This window comes from Muntiacus reevesi, chromosome 1, assembly GCF_963930625.1.
Source record: "Muntiacus reevesi chromosome 1, mMunRee1.1, whole genome shotgun sequence".
NCBI classification, from domain to species: Eukaryota; Metazoa; Chordata; class Mammalia; order Artiodactyla; family Cervidae; genus Muntiacus; species Muntiacus reevesi.
The window spans coordinates 229,273,641-229,294,756 of NC_089249.1; the positions used below are offsets into that span (position 1 = coordinate 229,273,641).

General features: G+C 49.2%; 1 protein-coding gene across 1 annotated transcript in view; it reads left to right on the plus strand.

Moving 5' to 3' along the window:
• CYSTM1 (cysteine rich transmembrane module containing 1) overlaps nt 1-8,275 on the plus strand; it is a 57,014-nt gene extending 48,739 nt beyond the window's left edge. Inside the window, exon 3 of the mRNA XM_065918687.1 lies at nt 8,091-8,275. Within this exon, the coding sequence (XP_065774759.1) occupies nt 8,091-8,200 (110 nt within the window). The 3' untranslated portion in view covers nt 8,201-8,275. The remainder of the gene's footprint in view (nt 1-8,090) is intronic.
• Nucleotides 8,276-21,116: the final 12,841 nt, after the last annotated feature.

Below are 21,116 nucleotides of genomic sequence, written 5' to 3' on the forward strand. Positions count from 1 at the left end.
AAACTAATCAAACTGGTCACATGGACCACAGCCTTGTCTAACTCAATGAAACTATGAGCCATGCTGTGTAGGGTCACCCAAGACGGATGGGTCATGGTGGAGAGTTCTGACAAAACGTGGTCCACTGGAGAAGGGAATGGCAAACTGCTTCAGTATTCTTGCCTTGAGAACCCCATGAACAGTATGAAAAGGCAAAAAGATACGACACTGAAAGATGAACTCCCCAGGCCCAATATGCTTCTGGAGGAGTGGAGAAATAACTCCAGAAAGAATGAAGAGACGGAGCCAAAGGAAAAACAACGCCAAGTTGTGGATGTGACTGGTGATAGAAGTAAAATCTGATGCTGTAAAGAGCAGTATTGCATAGGAACCTGGAATGTTAGGTCCATGAATCAAAGTTATTTGGAAGTGGGCAAACAGGAGATGGCAAGACTGAACATTGACATGTTAGGAATCAGTGAACTAAAATGAACTGGAATGGGTGAATTTAAGTCAGATGACCATTAATATCTACTACTGTGGGCAAGAATTCCTTAGAAGAAATGGAGTAGCCCTCATAGTCAACAAAAGAGTCCAAACTGCCAGTTCCCCTCTGATAGACCTTGCCATTTTTTCCTGTGACCTAGCGCCTGAAACCAAAACAAAATAATTTTCCTAGTTTCTGTTTAGCATCCAAAATTATGGCAATTGTTTTCTTATATTCAGGGGCCAGGGACGTTGGGAGTTTGTGGGTTCTGAGTCTATTTCTGTTCTCCTCTTACCTTTTCTCTCATTACTTGTTCCCCTGATTGCCTGGTTCTAAGCGTCTTTCCTGCTGCTCAGCAGGGTATGAAGTAACAGATCCTGCTGTCAGTCCCCGTCACCACCACTCCCTCCTTAGAAGTTCAGGCTATGATGACTCTTATCAGTCAAGAGAGGTCAGGGCTGGAACACACCTGGGCCAGTCTACAACGCCGCCTGTTGTAAGTGAGCCGCTCAAAGCCAGCGTTTCTTTAAATTTTCTTGTGAAGGAAGGAAAACGAGGACAGGGCAGGAGTGAGGTTGGTGTTCCTCTCTCCTCGGCTCACTGAAAGGCCTTGTCCTGGTTCTGTGTTGATTAGTGGTGTCCCCCCGCCCCCAGAGGGCCGTGCCAGCCTGCACTTCCTCAGCTAGTTCATGGGCTGTCTGTGAGCCGCCTGAGTCAGGCCCGGTGTCCTTTATTCCCGGACTCCCCTGCAGAGTTGGCCATGTCAGGGAAATGAGAAGTGAGCATGTGGGCTGGGAGGGACCCTGAGCAGACTGTCTCTGTCTCCTCTGGCACATCCTCTGTCTGTGAGGTTCTGCTGGAGGGGTCTTCGGGACGGAGGGCAGGCAGGCACCTGACTGGCAGAGCAGACCTCCTTTGTGGATCCACCACCAGCCCAGGAGAGTGAACACAGCTGCTGGGACAGAACAGCCCTGAGGCACCAGCCCACAGAGCTTTGCCTGCTGGGAAGGGAAGCTCTGATCCAGATCCCTTTCCCCAGGTGTTGATATGCTTGGAACCCTCCCAAATAAGCAGAGGATGAAAGATTATAGGGTTTCTCATTTGAACCACTCTTTTTTTTTTTTTTTTTTTGTCTTAAGTGACTTTTTTTTTTTTTTTTTAATATTATTTTATTAGTTGGAGGCCAGTCACTTCACAACATTTCAGTGGGTCTTGTCATACATTGACATGAATCAGCCATAGAGTTACACGTATTCCCCATCCCGATCCCCCCTCCCACCTCCCTCTCCACCCGACTCCTCAGGGTCCTCCCAGTGCACCAGGCCCGAGCACTTGACTCATGCATCCCACCTGGGCTGGTGGTCTGTTTCACCATAGATAATATACATGCTGTTCTTTCAAAACATCCCACCCTCACATTCTCCCCCAGAGTTCAAAAGTCTGTTCTGTACTTCTGTGTCTCTTTTTCTGTTTTGCATATAGGGTTATCGCTACCATCTATCTAAATTCCATATATATGTGTTAGTATACTGTAATGTTCTTTATCTTTCTGGCTTACTTCACTCTGTATAATGGGCTCCAGTTTCATCCATCCATCTCATTAGAACTGATTCAAATGAATTCTTTTTAACGGCTGAGTAATATTCCATGGTGTATATGTACCACAGCTTCCTTATCCATTCATCTGCTGATGGGCATCTAGGTTGCTTCCATGTCCTGGCTATTATAAACAGTGCTGCAATGAACAATGGGGTGCACGTGTCTCTTTCAGATCTGGATTCCTCAGTGTGTATGCCCAGAAGTGGGATTGCTGGGTCATATGGCAGTTCTATTTCCAGTTTTTTAAGAAATCTCCACACTGTTTTCCATAGTGGCTGTACTAGTTTGCATTCCCACCAACAGTGTAAGAGGGTTCCCTTTTCTCCACACCCTCTCCAGCATTTATTGCTTGTAGACTTTTGGATAGCAGCCATCCTGACTGGCGTGTAATGGTACCTCATTGTGGTTTTGATTTGCATTTCTCTGATAATGAATGATGTTGAGCATCTTTTCATGTGTCTGTTAGCCATCTGTATGTCTTCTTTGGAGAAATGTCTGTTTAGTTCTTTGGCCCATTTTTTGATTGGGTCGTTTATTTTTCTGGAATTGAGCTTCAGGAGTTGCTTGTATATTTTTGAGATTAATCCTTTGTCTGTTTCCTCATTTGCTATTATTTTCTCCCAATCTTGAACCACTCTTAAGTGTACAGTTTGGGTGGCAGTAAGCCTGTTGACATCGTTGTGCAACCGTCACCACCATCTGTCTCCGAAACTTGGTTCATCATCCCAAACTAGAACTCCTTACTTACTAAACAGTAAATCTCCTCTCTAGCCCCTGGCAACCACCATCCTACTTCCTGTCTTCTATGAATTTGACTCCTCTAGGTACCTCATGTAACAGTAGTCATACAATATTTGTCCTTCTGTGACTGGCTTATTTCACTTAGCAAAATGTCTTTAATACATGTTGTGTCATATGTCAAAATTCCTTTCTTGGACTGAAGAATATTCCATTGTATGTGTAAACTGTGTTTTGTTTATCCTTTCGTCCACCAGTGGATACTTGGGTGGCTTCCACCTTTTGGTAATGCAAACATGCTGCTGTGGACATGGGTGTGCAAATACCTGTCCAAGCGCCTGCTTTCAGTTCTTCTGAGTAAGGGTTGTAAAGCACAGGAGCAGGATGTCTTTGAAGGTCAGTTTCTGATGACTCACCCTTCTCCACTGAGGGCTGGGCTCACAGGCCAAAAGGAAGCTTTACTCATGGCCTAATTTTAGACTCTAATGCAACCACCACTGGTCAGTTGTAACATCAGGCTTCCTTTTGATATTTGATAGGGTTTCACAACGTGTTAAAATTCCAGTTTTGTGTATTACCTTTTATTAACAACACTTGGCTGGCACCTCCCTTGTGATTGTGGAGGCCCCATGTCACTCAGTTGCGGTGACTGACCCTTGGCAGTGCACTTCCTCACAGCTGGCTTGTTCCAAGGGTGCAGGCTCTTGCTGACTTCACCCTTCCTCACCCGAGTTGGGCTGGTCTTCTGGCCTTGTCCCTGCCCCTGGCCCTGAGCCCCCACCAGCTGAGAGTATTGAAGTCACTTGTCTTCAACTCCCAGCAGCATGGTGTTATCCCCCAGGTCTGCTGGTTCTCATCATCTGTTTTTATTTCATCCAGTTTTCTTACACAACATTTAGCATTATTCGAATTATATGTCATTTTTTCCCCAGGAAAATAAAATACTTTTCTGAAACAGCTTGGCATTTGGAGTTGCCACAGGAAGTGGTCTTCCCCATACCAGCTTAGACCAGCCTGAGGGCCCACGGTGTTGGTGAGGTGGACACATCTCGGGATAACAGGCTTTCAGTGGACTCACCTGTCCTGTTGTGGGTCCCTCTACCTCTAGAGGAGACTTATTTGGCCAGTGCCCGTCTGTATTTGCCAGACCAGTTAGGAAGTGGACATGGGAGCACTGGGAGAAGACCTGCTCCCTGCACTTGAGGACCTTTATGGTCTATTAATAGTTACGCACTTAGAAACCCTGAGGATAAACCAGCCGTTTCTGAGGGTCCTGTTTTCTTATCTATTCCAGTGCTTCAAGTAAATAGAACGCACTGCTGGCCCACAAAAGGAAAGACCCTCGCTCTTAGCCCCAGGCTTTGTTCTGGACACTGGCTGACCGCTGTACACACAGCCTCCCCTTTTCACCTGAGGACTGCCCTCAGGCCTATCTCTGTCTCTGCTTGGTATTTCTCAGACCAAGGTTTCTGAATGTACTGATAGGTGATAGCAGCAGATCAGAGTCAGAAAGATCTGGGTTGGGCTGGATCAGGTCGGGAAGGCTTCTCAGAGAGGCACGGAGCCCCAGGTCAGGGTGCTGTCCTGTCAGCCTTGGGGAGGAGGAGGAGGAGGAGGGCTGACGTCGATTCTCCTGCTCCAGCAGGTGGCCTTGGTATGCACTGAGTACCAGGCGGCCATTCTACTCCCCTGAGGGTTGCCTTATTTGGCTCTGGTTTTAGGTGCTGGACTTCCCTGGTGGCTCAGACAGTAAAGTGTCTGCCTACAATGTGGGAGACCTGGATTCAACCCTTGGGTTGGGAAGATCTCCTGGAGAAGGAAATGGTAACCCACTCCAGTATCCTTGCCTGGAAAAATCCTATGGACGGAGAAGCCTGGTAGGCTACAGTCCATGGGGTCGCAGAGTCGGACATGACTGAGCGACTTCACTTAGATGCTGGAGGAAGAAGGGAGGAGTTTGCCTTCAAACAAACAGCAGATAAGATGCCTCTCAGAGGGTCTGAAAGATCTGTGTGTTGAGTGGAAGGGGGGGAGAGCCTTTCACATAGTAACCCAACCTTAAGCGTGATCTCTGGCCTGACCCTGGGAGGAGCCTGCAAATGGATCAGGCAGCTATTCCTGGTGCTGATGTGGAGGACAGGGGCACTTCTCTGCCCTGGGGCAGGCGAGCAGTTCTCTGGCAGAGAGAGGAAGAGAGGAAGCTGTTCACGGGGTGCACAGCCGGACCTGGGAGGGGTGCTGGCATCTCTGCACAGGTGTCACAGGCTGGATGGGAAGGTGGACGACTGGCAGGTGGTCTGGGAGGTCCTGTGACACCCACTGTGGGCTCTCCTGCTGGGTCGGTGCCACAGAGCCCAGGGTGCCTGGGTCTGGCAGTCAGGATGCAGGTCTGTCTCTGGTCGTTGGGTTACAGCCCTTGTGCTGCTGTCCTGTTTATTCCCCTGCTAACCAGGTCCCTCTTCTGTCCCAGGCTCCCTGTCCTGCACTCTCTAAACTTCCCAGAGTCGCACCTCCCCAACCCTGAACTTGGGCTCTGATGCCATGTGGTTGGTTGAGGCCAAAGGAAAAGTGACAGGGAATGAGTAAGAGAGAGAGTGTGTATGTGTGTTTGTGTGTGTGCACACTTGCACCTAAGTTGGGGTGAGAGCAGGGCCTGGAATTGCTGGCAGCTCTCCCTCCAGCAGTCTTCTGTCCTGCTGTGGGGTGACCGGAGGTGGGGGCCTGGCTCTGTCCAGCCACTCCCCTCCTTGGGGCTTTGGGCACACCCTCCCTCGGCCTGGACATGTTACACTCTGCACCATGAAGGACTAGCTGCCCTTGTAGGCCCTTGGCTCCCAGAACAGCCTGTAGCTGCCTCCTGGCTTCTGGCTTATTCCTGAGGCTTCTTCTCCCCTGAGTCCGGGTGAGCCCCCAACCCCTTCTCTGTACCTGTGTAGGCCAGCTCTTCAGTCAGTCCTGGGAGGGGTCTCCCTGAGAGTCATTTTAACACGGTAATAACACCAGTGAGCATTTATTGAACAGTGACAATGTGCTGGGCACTGTGCTGTTTTGCATGTCTAATCTCTTCATTTTCCCTGCAACCCTGTGGGGTATAGATTACTGATGTCACTCTTATTTTACAGCACAGGAAGCTGAGGCTGAGAGAGGTTGCCACCTGCTCAAGGTTACATGGCCGAGTAGATAAGCCTATATTTAAATCCAATTTGATATGTCTTATTAAAAATCTGTTCTGAAATTCTAATTGTGGTCTCACTAAATTGGAGCAGAGTGTCTGGGAATTGAGACTGGACTGGGGCAGCCCATATCTGATAGGGAAGTTTCTTCCCCGCTTCTCTGATCTTCCCCATCTCCAGAATCTGATGAGAAACCACTGCCTACTTATCCCACCCCCTACTCCTGTTGAACCTCGGGTTCCTAGGAAGAGACACTGGAACCTCTGGGGCCGCTTTGGAGGGACAGGGGTCTGTGCTGGGGGGGCTGGGTCTGTGCTGGGGGGGCAGGTCTGTGCTGGTGGGGGGGACTGGGTCTGTACGGGGACTCTGCTGAGGTGCTGGAAGCAGAAGATCTTGATGTTGGCACTCAAAGCAGTGAATGAGAGAGGGGAGCCAGGAGGGGTGGTGAGGGACCTGAAGGTGGCCCCTGGCAGATCAGGGCTCCCCAGGGGCGTGCAAGGCTAGACGGACTGTACCTGCTCCTCGGTGCCCTTTGTGCCAGACCGGGCTCAGGTGGGCTCCTGACTACCTCCTGCCCAAACCTGAAGGAGCAGAAGAGAAGAGGCTGGGGTTGGTTTGGGAAATGCCACCAGCTCCTGTCACTGGAGAGAGGAGTGCAAAAGGAACCTGGAAGTGGGGCTGTTGGGGACCTGGCGTGGGGGTGGGTGTTTCTGGCTCATGGGGCTCAGCCTTAGGAATTGCACCAGCGTGAGGACCCTCTGGTCTCCAGGCTCCTTGCGGGGAGGGGTGGTGATCTGATCCAGCTGCTGCTTGCCAGGCTGGCCCAGCAGAAACCCCAGCGTGTGCCTGGGGCTGAGTCAGCAAGGCCTGAGGGAAGTCAGAATTGCATTGAAGGCAAATCTGATGGGTCAAACTCCAGGTCGTAGGGGCCACCAGGCCGGGCTGTGAAGGGACCACGTTAGGGGAGCTGGGCTGAGGGTGGTCTGTAGGTAATCGTGACACTGGGGAAGACATCCGGGACTGAGGCCAGCGCCACCAGGGAACCCCGATCAGTTGATGCCAACTGCCCCCAGAGAAAGCCCCAGAGCTAGCACAGTGGCAGCAGCGAGAGGAGGTCTAAGCTGTGTTGAACCTGGACAGCCCTCCCTCCTGCCCACAGGACCCCAGCAGTGACATGGAGGAGCAGCAGCTTTGAGTGTGACTTTAGAACTGGACAAGCCTGGATTTGAGAAAAACATAAAATGCAAAAGCAGAGTAAAAGCCCCTACCCCTCCACATTCTGACCTTTGTTTCTTATATTCTTTCAGATATCTGTATGTCTGTGTATGTGTATCCTTTTCATTGTACAAACATAACAAGCGCACTGCTGTATACCTTGCTTTTGTCCTTTGCTTTATTTATTGGCTGGAAGAACCTTAATGGCTGTTTAGTATTCTAGTCTATGGAATGTATTAGCTTACCTAGTCAGTCTCCAGGTGACAGACATCAAGGTTGTTGCTAGCTTGGGGTTATTTTGATACAGCAGCAATCACAATGTACACACATTTTTGAACAGTGAGACAATTGTTTCTATAGAAAAACCCTAGATACAGATTTTCTGGTTCAAAATTCTATGTAGCACCCATTCTCCCCCCACCCCCATTCTCTTTCCAAGGGCTTCTATTCACACTCCTGCAGACAGTGTTTGAGAGTTACAAATGATAGTAACAGAGCTGTTGTGAGGATTAAATGAGACAATGTGTAAAGCTTTCAGCCAGTGCCTGCCACATCTGGCTGCAGGGCGGGCCTCACCACCAACTGTATCACCTTGTCAAGGCAGGTGCTGCGTGGTGTTTCATGGTCAGCTTGGGGAAGGGGCGGTGGCAGGAAACAGCGATCTGACAGCTGCTAAGCAGATGTCACCTCCACTCACACATCCAGGAAACTACCTGATGTGCAGGTGGTGACACTGGGGTGGGGCATGGCTCCCCCTTCCCAGAGCTGCCCGTCTGGAGAGGGAGGGAGACTCGAATCCGGCTCCTCGGGTGTGCTAAGTGCTTGAGCTGCACAGGCCTCTGCGACTCACAGTCGCCTCTGACTGGGTCTCTCTCTCCCCGCCCCTCCCCTGCCCCCAGTGTACGTGGTGGAGCGGGAAAGGAAGACGGAAGACACCGGGTGTCAGGCGGCCCTGGCCGCCTGCTGGGCTGCTCTCTGCTGCTGCTGCCTCCTGGAAAGCCTGGACTGAGCAGCGGAGCCGCGAGTGCCCCCTGCAAGGCCTCTACCTTCTGTTACTGGAATAAAAAACTAGTGCTGCACAGTTGACAGTTTTTCTTTCATTAAAAATTACCTCATCTACAGACTTCAACATTTTAGCATCTATGATAGGTGTGAAATGGTATCTTGCTATTTTACCTTCCCTGCTCACTAGTGACCTTGAACATAAATGTTTTTGACTTGTCTTTACAAATCTTGTGAATTGCTTGTTAGAGTCTTAGCCCATTTTTTCTACTGGTTTGTCTTCTCTTACTGATTAGTAGGGAAACTTTAAAAATTCCACACACTAATATTTGTCACTTTTATAGGCTTGGAAATATTTTCTGCCCGTCTCTTAACCTTTTTATAGTATTTTTATAGTATTTTCTAGTATGACAGTTTCTAAATGTTATGTTTATCAATCTTTCCCTCATGCTTTGTGTGTTTTAAGCTTCAATGCAAAGATAAGCCTATATTTTCTTCTAAAACTTTTTTTTTAACATAGTCTTTAGTCTACCTAAATTGGTTTTTGATCACGGTGTAGGATAGGGTTCTGGTTTTCTATTTTGATAGTTCCAACACCATTCGTTGATTAGGTCACCCTTTCCCCATTGATTTAAAATGAGATTTGTCATATACCAAGTTACCACATACAGATGGGCTAGAATGGGGAGTCTGGTGTGATAAGCATCTTCCCTGCCTCCTGAGACATGTATACACACATACCCCTTTTTCTTCTTTAGAACTTTCTTGGATATTCTTGGCCTTTTACTCGTTTAATCAGGATTTTAGGATGAGTGTGTCATCCTAAAATCACACACTGTCATGGAAAACTACCATGTTTGTCTTTGACTTAGCATAATTGGGGGGAGAGTTGACATATTTAGAGTGCTGTCTTCCTATCAGGAACATGATTTCTCTTAATTTTTAAAAAAATATTTATTTATGGCTGTGCTGGGTCTTCGTTGCTGAGCTCGGGCTTTCTCTCATTGAGGCGGGTGGGGGCTGCTCTTTAGTTGCTGTGCGCAGGCTTCTCGTTGCAGCAGCCTCTCCTATTGCGGAGCACAGGCTTAGGGCACTCGGGCTTCAGCAGTTGCGGTGTCCAGTCTAGCTGCCCTGCAGCATGCAGAATTCTCCCGGACCAGGCATTGCAGATTCTTATCCCCCATACCACCAGGGAAGCCCCTCTTAATCTTTTTTTTTTTTTTTTTTAATGTCCTTAGATAAAATTGTGTAATTTTCTTCACACAGCTTTCCTATATCTTTTGCGGGTTTTAAAATTGGATGTCTTCTCAGGTGCATTGCAGTTTTAATTCCTATTATATATGGACTCTTTTTTTTTTTAATATTACTTTTTTTGGTGAAAATAATTTCTTCACTCTAGTGGGGTCACAGATTGGATTTTCAATCCAGTTTTGTCACATCGCCTTGGGGGCACTTTAAACTGGGAGGCGCAGTTCTTCAGTCTACCCCAAGTACACTCCCAGGGAACCACCCTCTGTCCACAAGGACTGACGTTCAGTAGACGCCGAATGTCTGCAGTGTGTCAGGTGATGAGCCACACAGATTGGACCCCATCCCTGCCCCCATGGGGCTAACACTCTAGGGAGGGAGGCAGACATTAAGTAATCCCACAGGCATTATTGGCATTCTACTTTACTATGAAGATATGTGTTGCCATGAAAACATATAAACATGGGACAGTCTGGGAAGGTGCTGAAAGATGAAAAGCTGCTAATAAGCAAAACAGTAGGAAAAGCAGGTGCAAAGGCCCAGTGGCAGGAGAGAACATGCATCATTTGGGAAACTAGAAAAGGAAATTGGTGTGACAGAGAAGAGTGGGATGATGGCAATAGATTTAAAAAACAAAAAACAGGCAGAAACATAACAAGGAGCCCACAGCCCTACTTAGGGATTTTGGGGTTTTGTCCTGTGAGCAGTGGGAAGCCATCAAAGGATTGTAAGCAAAGGAATGACATGATCAACTTTGCATTTTTAAGAGTTCCCTTTGGCTTCCGTGTAGAGAATGGCTTGAGGCACAAACACATGGTGATGATGGAGTGACATCAATGTACTTGAGATATTTGGAAGTAAAATTAACAAGACTTGGTGAGGGACTGGCTATGGGAACTGAAGAAACAGGAAATGGGGATGACTCCTGAGATTCTGACTGGAACTAACTGCCTGGTGATGGTATTTGTGGAGGTTGGAAATAAAGGAAAGGAACTGTATTTGGTCAGGAGGAGGAAAATCATGTTGGGCTCTGAATGTGTTGGCTTAGATTGAGGTGTTAAGGTGCTTATCAGACATTCAAGTAGAGATGTCAGGTAAGCAGCTGTAAATACACCGGGAGCTTAGAGGAGAGGGTGGGCTGGAGATGAAATGTGAGAGGTGCTGGCATATTGTAGTAATTAGAACTGTGGGGGTGAATGAGATCACATCAGGTAGAAATATGGAGGAAAAAGAGAAGGTGGCAATGTAGGGCTGAGCTTTAAGGAAAACTGACTTGTACCTGTAGATGATGAGCCTGCAAAGCAATCAAAGATGGAAAACCAAGAGAATGGGATGCCCTGAAAGCAGAGAAAATTTGTATTAGAGGGGAATGATCAGTAGCATCAAATATTGCTGGGAAGTCAGGTACGAACTCGAAATGTGCACTGAATTTGGCCACACAGTTGTCACTGAGGGTGGGCGGACTTCCCTCCAGCTTCTGTTCTGTGAAGGACATCAACAGAGGAGGAGATAAGATTGCTAGGACCGAAAATACAGCTCCAAAGGAAGGCAAGTGTGTGTGTGTGTGTGTGTGTGTGTGTGTGTGTGTGTGTGTGTGTGTGTGTGTGTGTGTGTGTGTGTGTGTGTGTGTGTGTGTGTGTGTGTGTGTGTGTGTGTGTGTGTGTGTGTGTGTGTGTGTGTGTGTGTGTGTGTGTGTGTGTGTGTAAGAGATGAGCTCATAGTCCAAAGAACCACCTGGGCCATGAAAGCTCAAAGACTGCTAAACTGGAGAGAACCATACAAAACAAGAAGTTCCAGAAGGGTCAGACACCAAGTAAGGGAGTCAGTTAATGTCACTCAGGTTTTGAGCCTCTGGACAGAGGAGACCCTGCTCTCCAAATGGACTCTGTTGGAGGGTCCAGCACGTAGACTGTCAAGCATGTGACTGTCCGTGCTGGGGAGGTCCTTCTGAACAGCAGCAAGTATAGATCCTTCATAACCACCATTTCAGCCTGATAGTGTTCAGATTTTTCTAGTATAAACTGTTTTATAAGAAACTCTCCCTGTAACTGCACTGTGGAATAGATACTATGGAACTGCAGTTGAGGCAAGGAGGGGCCGTCCCCTGCCTGTGTCTAGAATCCTGGGGACCTGAGGAATACATCTGAGAACCTTAGTTGTTCTGGATTTTCCAGCACATTTGGCCAAGGGAGATTTGGGCTGAATGGGTTCTCTGCCCTAGAATGTCCTTCCGAGATACTACCTTGTAAGCAGAATTAATCAGTGTGTAACTGCTGGTTTTCTGAAGATCTGGGTGTAGTATTCCATTGTCTGGAGGTAACAGTTTATATTCATTTACCTATTGAAGGACATTTGGGTTGCTGCCACTTTTAGGTGATTATAAATTTATGTACAGGTTTTTGTGTATATAAGTTTTGAGAACTTGTGTTTTGAGAACTTAAGTTCTCATTTCTCTAAGAAGTATGATCTCTGGCTTAAATGATTAAGTGTGTATTAACTTTAAGAAGCTGCTACTGTTTTTCAGAGTGGCTATACCATCATGCATCCCTGTCAGCAATGACTGAGGGTTCCAGTTGCCCTCTGTCCTTGTCAGCACTTATTGTCAATGATTTTAATTTTAGCCACTCTGATAGGTGTGTAGTTTTAAATTGAATTTTTAAAATGGCTAATGATGTATGTATTTGCTCTTCTCAAATCCTATTTGGTGACATGTCTGTGGACTTCTCACTGTGGAGTTTTGAGAGTGTTTCTACATTCTAGATACAAGGTTTGTATTGGGTATTATTTCCATATATTTTCTCCCAGTCTGTAGCTTGTCTTTTCGTCTCAACAGTGTCTTCCATAGAGCAAAAGTTTAAATTTTGCTTAAATCCAAACTATCATGCTTTTGTTGTTAGATTTGAGAACTCTTTGCCTAACTCCGGGTCATGAGGAATCTATGTCTTCTTCTAAAATTTTTATAGTTTTACATTTAGATCTATGAGCCATTTGGTGTTTTTACATAAAATGTGAGGCTTAAAATGGTTGAAGTTCTTGGGGTTTTGTGCGCCAGTTGTTTAAACATTTGTTTGAAAAGACTGTCCTTCAGCATAGAATTGCTTTTGCATATCTGTCAAACGCCAGTTGGCCGTGTTTATGTGGAGCTATTACTGTCCTTTCTGTGCCATTCATCTGTGTCAGTTCCTTCTCCTAAACTGTAACTGTCTTGACTACTGTAGCTTTATATTAACCTTAAAATAAGGTAGCATTAAGTCCTCCAACTTTATTCTTTTTCCATATTTTTTGTTATTCTAGTTCTCTTGACTTTCCATACATTTTAGAATCAGTTTATCTATAAAAAATAGTTGGGATTATGATTAGAATTGCATTAAATCTATAGATTATGAGGCTTGGCGGGTATTTAATGGCACGACTTGTTCCCTCTTGGGCTTCCCTTTGTGGCTCAGCTGGTAAAGAATCCGCCTGCAGTGCGGGAGACCTGGGTTCAGTCCCTGAGTTGGGAAGATCCCCTGGAGAAGGGAAAGGCTACCCACTCCAGTATTCTGGCCTGGAGAATTCCATGGACTTTACAGTCCATGGGGTTGCAAAGAGTCGGACACAACAGAGCGACTTTCTCTTCACTTGTTCCCTCTTACGTGCCACAATCTCTAATGAAACCAGGCAGCCTGCTCCATTTGCCATGTTGTGATAATTCTAGCTTATGATTGATTGTACTGGTGTCTTTTGAAGCTTTGCAGTAGAGGTGTGTCTACGTCGTTGGGTAGGAACAGCCATGAAAAGATGACCAGTATGCTGAGGGGCTTGTGGGCCAGGTCAGCCACCATCATTCACAACCTTGATCTCTGTCTCCTTCCTGAGCAGGTTGTGAGCAAGACCTGCTAGTCATTAGAGGAATCTCCCTGCCTTGGGGTCTTGAAACCCCTGCCATAGAGTCATAGAACTGTCCTATATTGGGCATGATCTGAATTTATTCTAGATTCTCCTTAATTTCTTCTGCCTGGCACAGCAGCCTTGCTCATATTTATTTCTTAAAAACCCCCATTAGAAATATATTCATGATGCATCACAATATAATGAATTGCTTCCTCCTGTCTGCTGTAGTAACATCAGCCATGACGTCAGGACTTCTCACACTCTTCCCTTTGACCTTCCCTACATCACACCATGGTTCCTCTAATCCGAGGCAATGGCACACACAGACTTGAAGCAGAATAGCCAGTGCTGAGGGGTCGCTGTGTACGTTCTCAGCCTGCGTATTCCTGCCATCACTGTTCTTCAGTCCCCTCCCTGGTCTCTTGGCTGAATTTAGGATTCTAGAACACTGGCTATTCTCAGGGTATATAAGGTTACTCACTGAAGTCTTCTGCCATCACTCTAGCCAATCATTTGAGTTTCCCTTTGGTCACCTATTTTCTTTTCTCATCAGCGGAAGCAGTAGCTCTTGATTATCTTTCTCAGATTTTTAGGAAAAATAACAAAAAAAAACTAAAAAGATTCATCCAGGTTTTTCATTTTATAAGCTTGGATAGAGCACCCCTCCCCCAAGCTGTTCGGCCCTTGCGTCAGCCTGGGGCATTTCTGTACATGTGCCACCCCTGCCCAATCCTGGGCCTGGGGTGCTCACTGGGGCCAAGTTGTCAAGATGAAGCTTGGTACAGGCTGCTGGGCCAGCACGCGTGGTTGTAGAGGCTGCACGGGAACACCTGGCACCTCAGGTCTTCAGCTCTATGAACATAAACAGTTATCTTTTCAAATTATGACAGATAATGTCTGAAAGTTCAGTGGTAAGGAATCCACCTGCCAATGCAGGAGACGCGGGTTAGACTCCTGGGTCATGAAGATCTCCTGGAGGAGGAAATGGTAACCCACTCCAGTGGGGAATCCCATGGACAGAGGAGCCTAGGGGGCTACAGTCCCCGGAGTCACAGAGTCGGACACAGCTGAACATGAATGATACAATCTCACCCCATGGTGAAACCTGGCTGTAAATTGAGATTTCTTTTTTTGACCCATCTTAATGATATTCCCCTTTGTCCACATTACATTTTCACATGACCTCTTAAGGCAGCAGCTTCCCCTGCTGTCTCATTCCCATTGAGGAGCATGCAGGGGCTCCAAGATGTCAAGTGACTTAACCCAGTCACCCAGCGACGGCAGAACAGAGCCAGGGCCTCTCACCTCAGTTCTGTGGGCCCTGGTCCTAACCTCTTCTGTTGGTACAGGGAAGAAAGGAAGCCCTTATTTTTTGTGTTGTGTAAGTGGAGAGTTCCTGTCTCCTCACTTGTAGAACTAACAGCCTGGCCCTACCGACGGGTAGTGAGCACTGCTGGATCTCCACCGTGTGCACCCAAACTGGCAGCTTCCAGCCCTGCGTCGAGTCCCATCGGAGGAAGAGGGACAGCACTCATGTGTTCTCGCTCACATGCCCTGTTCAGGCTCCTTAGCAACCTCCTTGCCTTATGCAGCATCTCCATCTGGGAGGTGGGAGGAGGATGATCCATTCACTTGAATATTTTATGACTGTGGACTGTATACCAGCTCCTTTACCCCATTTCTGTACATTTCCTAGACCGAAAAACAGATTGGAGGAAGCTGTTTCTCTAAATACACTCTTAGCCCCAGAAAATTCAGGTCTCTTTCAATAAACAAGACCACTACCTGCCCTGCTGGAATTTGAGGTTTTGAGTTTTGAATTGATCACATTGGACTAGCTTTAATTTTAAGGAGTAAGGAGAAACACCGTCTCTTCAGTATGTAGTCTTTTTTAATGTGTACATCCTTTGTTGACTGTTCTCTTTCGTGTTATGTATGTATGAGGGTCTCCTTACTCCCTTTATCTCGAGAAATGGGATGTTTCTAAATATTTCACCCTCTATTCTCTTGAGGGGCCTCAACAGCTAAAGTTGTTTGTATTCAGCCTTCCTAGCCCCTGCAACACACACACAGCCCCTTGCTTCTCCCTGGGTTGTCTTTTCCTTCCCTTTTATCTCTGAGCAGCTGTTCTTCACGTGGACAGCCCGTTCCTCTGCTTTTGTCATCCTGTGATTTAGTGCTGCCTGTAGGAATCCCAACCTGAATATGGACTGGTGGGAGGAGCCCCTCCCTGCACACAGACTGAGAATAAGAAAACAGACTTCGGTGATCTTCTTTCTGTAGGATGTCATCACACTGTGGTTCCCATTTATTATAAGTCCTCCCACCTTCACTCTGTGTCAGGCCCCAGGCCAAACATTTTACTTTATGTTTGTCACAAAACGTAGGCTCTTAGGCACTATGCCCCTCCCCACTTCGCCAGCCAGAAGGCTGGGGCCTGGGGAAGCTGTGACTGTCACTTGCGCAGTGCCCTGCAGAGAGCCTGTGTATGTAGCTGTTGCCCTCAGAGAATAAAGTAACTCAAGTGGTGGGGGCCCAAGGCAAGTCTGAAGTAGATTTCTTCAGGGGGACAGTCCAAGTACACCTCCCCCCTCACGCCCGCAAGAAGTGCCTTGTTCTGGGCCGAATGGCTGCCAGGAGGGACCCTGGAACTCACTCGTCTCCAGGATGACTGTTGCTGGGCCAGGGCCATTCTGCTCTGACTCTTTGGGACACGCTGTGGAGGAGGGTGAGGCCTAGATCTTGCTCACACACAGACCTTGGATTTCAAGGGAGAATGGGGCAGTGGAGGAGAGGCCTTTCACCTCTCCACAGTCTGTGTTTCGGGTCACCTGCAGGCAGCCTGCTGTCTGATCTGAAGTGACCCTAACCTTGATGTGCAGACAGCACTGGGCCAGGAGCGCTGGGGACAGGCCAGGACCTACTGTCAACTCACCGTGCAACCTCAGCTGCCACCTCCCTTCTGAGCTCAGGATCCTTTTCTTAACCAAAAATGACTGCAACATAATCTCCAAGGCAGTTTCATTTGCAATTCTGGCATCTGGGATGTTCTCAACTGTCCCCGTATCCACAATCACCTCTGTCCCAGTGGCCCCGGCAGGTCTAGCCCAAGTATAGGGTCACAGGAGGTGGTGGCAGTCCAGTCTTACTTATCAGACTGGTGTGAGATGTCCACATGTACTTAACCTTTTTGTAGTTAATGAAAAAATTTTACCATCAGGTCTGCTATTCATAGGACTGACTGTGTTGGACAGGGCGAAAGTACAAGCTGTCCTGTGTCTGAGCCCAGGGAGGAAGCGGCTGGGGCCCACTCTCCTCTGGGTGCTCTGGCTGAGGCAGGCTGGGGTCCCCTAGACTCCCAGAAGGCTTGGCCATGGTGGCTGCTGGGTTTTGTCCAGCAGCTCCTCCTCAGAGGATGGTGGTAGCTGCACTTCTGGAGATCTCGGGACAGGGACCCACACAGTCAGCAGACTCTCAGCCTTTCCAGACCAACCCACACCACCACCTGGCACTCAGCGTCTGACAGTGACGCTGGGCTGGCTGACTGCTCAGTGGGGTGGCAGGCAGTAGGTACGTGGGTGGACAGATGAACTGGAGGGCCAGCTCCCAGACTGCGGTGCCTAGTAGGTGTCTTGGGACACTGAGGCGAGGAGAGGGACAGAGGCGCAGGAGACACGGTGAAGTGGCGGAAGGAGCAGGGCAGGCAGTGAGGCCCGGGAGGGCAGGTGCTGTCACAGAGCGGGAGGACCAAGGCTGTGCCAGTGCTCCAGCCCCACATCCCTCCTGCCTGTGGAGGAAGAGGAAGGAGGAAGCTACGCCTCACCTCTTCTACTCTTAACCTCCAGACTCCAGTGAAAACTACACTCCCTAGACTGCCCCTACTACTCCTGGCCACCCTTCATCCCCTACGGCACCTGTCCCCCTCCCCCAGCGCGTTTACCTGGTGCTCATGGCCTTCAGAGCAGGCGGCAGAATGGTACTGCCTTTAGGACAGCTCCTCTCCCGGGTGCAGCCCCCTTGTGCTGAGTAAAAAATGGTCCCACCGCACGTGCACACCCAAGGAAAGCTCAAGTGCATCCTCAGCCAGCAGTGTGTTCTCCCTGGCTTCTCGGAAGGCGCAGGAGCTGTCCTGGGGCCGTCTTGAGACTGTACTTATCCCTCAGATGCGTTAAGATTTTTCCCTCTGGGTCTGAGCAGTAGGAGGGCTGTTCGGCATCCTCTGATACCTCGTGCAAGGCTGGCCTTCTTATGTTGTTCTGGATGCTGGTTTAGAAGATGGGGTGAAGACAGCTCAACACAGACCACAGGCCGCCTACCTCCGGCAAAGCTGTCATCTCTGCCAGGGGCACTCCTGGGTAGGTGCTGGGCTGTGGTGGTCTCAGCAGTTAAGGAGCAGCATGGGGTGCCCACCACTGGTCTGAGCCTGCACAAGAGGCCAAGGTGCAGCTTCCTCAGTTTCTAGACCGAGAAGGCCCCAGACGTCAGAACTGTCTGGGAGGCCCCGGTCTGTTGTATTTGCTTCACCGTACTACCTTCCTGGGCTGGGACTGCAGGCTTAAGAACGAAGGGCCTACTAAGGCTCAATTACCACTTCAAGGTCCTTGATTAATCATTTAAAATGTCTGAGTTGAGTAAGTCAAGGTTTCAGATTCCAGGATGGGGCTGACTGAGAACTGGAGCCTTTGGCTAAGACAGTCTCCACTTACATTCCTACCTGGGTCCCTGTGTGGGGGGGCCCTGCTTGCCCACTGCCTGCCCAGAACCATGGTTCTGAGTAGCCCATGTGAACACCCACCCCCTGGGTGTACACTGGAGCCCTAGAATTTGGGACTGCTGGTTGGTGTGGCTGGTGATCCTGGAGAAGACCCTGGCCAGGGCTTGGTGAGCAGGCAGCTGGGCCCAGGGGGCTGCATGCCTCCAAGCATCTTGCATCTGTCTTCTCTGCTTCCAGCTGAGGCAAGACAGTGGATAAGGATCCTCTGCCAGAGTCTGCTCAGCTCCCCTGGGCCTTTCTGACCTAGGCTCGGCCTCCAAGTCACACACATGCTCACACACCCTTCCCTCTACATCCCCCCAACCCCTACACCACCACTACTCATGCTGTCTTTTGCACCTGCTTTCACGTGGCAACTCTGCCTCTCTGCGGGCCCCACCCCTGGAATGGGGCCGAGGACACTGAAGGTCGGTACCAAAGGGCTGTGCCGGGGCAAGGCAGACAAGCTGGTGAAAGAATCCCTGGATCTGCTCTCCAACTCAGCCATAGTTTCCTGGAAATTGAGAGTCTGTTCAATCCCTTCCCTGGGACCAGGGCACAGGCTGAATAAGGTGGCCTTGACTCCTGGGACACTACACAGCAAATGGGACGGTGAGCCTTTTGGTTGGTATGTGTGTGAGCCCATCTGTAAAGGCCTACCTGCATCAGCAGGAGCTGGCGCCCAGGCTGGCCACAAGGGGGCACTGGACCCCTAAGTAGGAGCTCTGTGTGAGCAGCCCCTGCAGACACCAGACCCTCTGCCCCTCACTGGGCACTGACTGCTCCCATTGCACTTTTGATCCCTCTCCGTTGTTCCTTCCTTTAAAAGAAAAAAAATTTTTTTTTTAATTTTTGAATAACTGTAGATTTACAGATGAGTCAGAAATAGTACAGTTGCTGTATACTTTTGATCCAGCCTCCCTTAATGTTTAACATCTTACATAACCATGGTCCTGCCACCCCCACCCCCATGCTCAGCTTGCCAGTACAGGCCCGTTGCCAGTAAGGCTCATGTGGCCTGGCTGTGGAAACACCTGCGTTAGAATCCTCTGCGCCCCAGCTCCTGCTGGGTAACCAGTACGGCCCGCGAAGCTGTGGTGTATGTACAGTGCCCTGACTTAAGGTACCCAGGGAGGCTGTCCTGGCTGCAGCACGGCTGCATCCTGACTGCTGAGCTAGGGCGGTATGGGAGCTCTCGGGGGGAAGGGGAGCGCACCACTGCAGGGCAGGGATGGGGACAGCTGGCAGAGGGGCAGAAGCCCCGCAGTGCGGCAGGCCCCCTGATGGTGCAGCGCCTCCCACCGCGCAGGGAGGCAGGGCACCCAGAAGATTCGGGTATAAAATACGCAGTTTCTGGGCCCACAGTGGGTGCTGTGAGGTCTTCCTCAGAGCTTTATTCTGCCTGTCATCCCTGCTTTGGTGATGGGGAGAAAAGCAAGGCAAACACTTCACTTCTACCTCCAGACCTACTTGACCACACAGACTCGTCCACCCTCCCCATCTTCTCTACAGTCTGGGGGGATAGGTTCTGTCCTCAGCTAATGCAAAGGAAAAAGTCATAATAAGGGCTTTGGAAGACTTGGTGCTCCGGGAAATAACTGGCCGGGTTTCTAAGGTAGGTACAGCACTAACTACCCCCATCAAGGCTGACGCAGCCCTCGGGCTTGAAGTTCTGTTGTTTTTTTTTTTTTAGCCAGACTGACTATTTCTAACCTCTGTAACCACTGTCTGGGGGTGATCAGCTCAGTCTCTCCACTGCACCAGGCTGTGGAGGACGTCATGTGAAATAAGCCCTGGCTAGGACAAACATGGACTAGAGGAGGAAGGTGACAGAGGAAGCAAGACGGAGACATCTTTGTTTTCCTGATGAAGCTACCTGTGGGGCAATGGTTCTGACAGGAGGAAGGGCTGGCAGTGGGGAAGCCGGGAGCAGACAGGTGTCCGTGGGGCTGTGAAGGCCCTCAGCACGGAACTGGGGCACGGAGTGAGCACCTCCATAAAGGCAGCTTGAGAGAGACTGCAGGGCCCAGCACACAGGAGCCCAGCCCTGGGTCCGACAGGCTGCTTCTGCAGGGGAGGGAGCCTTTCTGTCCTGGGGCAGCAGAGCCAGTCCACCGACAAGGAGAATGCAACAAGAGATTAGGTAAGGGAATCCACAGCCAACTGTGCCCTGGGTTTCCTGGTCCAGCGCTACCCATGCAGGATCAGGGGAGGCTGGGAACCTGGGTCGGTCATCTGGGCAGAAATGGCAGGTGGCACCCTACCTGGGCTTTCCTGCTCTGGTGACCCCAGAGTGGGGTGGGCGCTGGCTGGTGAGAGAGGACTGTCCTGGAGCCCATTCACTACTGTGCTCCTCCTGGTCCCTTTGCTGTCTTAGTTGGGGCCTGGACTCACATTCCTGCTCTGGCTGTTGCTGTGCTTGACCAAGACACCTGACCTCTCTGAGCCTTGAGTTCCTTACCTGTGAAATGGGAACATCCACCGCATAGTTACTGTTAGGACTAAATCAGGTCATGTGCCTTATCAGGCTGTCTTCTTCTTGACTAGGCTCCCCTGGTGGTGGGTCTTGTCTCCCAGACCCTGAACAGCTTTTCCTGTGTCGCTGAGTGGGGCCAGATGAGATTAGACCTGTGCCGTGAGAGGAGGGAAAGGGCTATCTCTGGGGAGGGCAGCTGATACAACAGAACTTGGACAAGCTCACACTACCCAGCGTGTTCTAGCTACTATACCAGGCTCCAGAGAGAGGAGCTGCCAAGCGAGGAGGTATAAAAACAGATACACAAAAATAGAACTGAAAGACGATTGCCCAAGGATTGGTTTAACTTAGAAGATTCATGTATTCATGAACTTGCAAAAAAATTTAAGATCCTTACTGCTTATAACTGAGTTTGATGATGGTGGCTGTTTTGAGATTTTCTTAAAAGTGTCTGCAGATCCTTTGAGGCCACAGTCAACCATCAGATATTCTAACAAGAAGTGAGGTTGATGTCAGCCACAAGTCAGTTGATGAGTAAAGGGCGGCTGGGGGTCTTTCTTGATCTGGGGATTG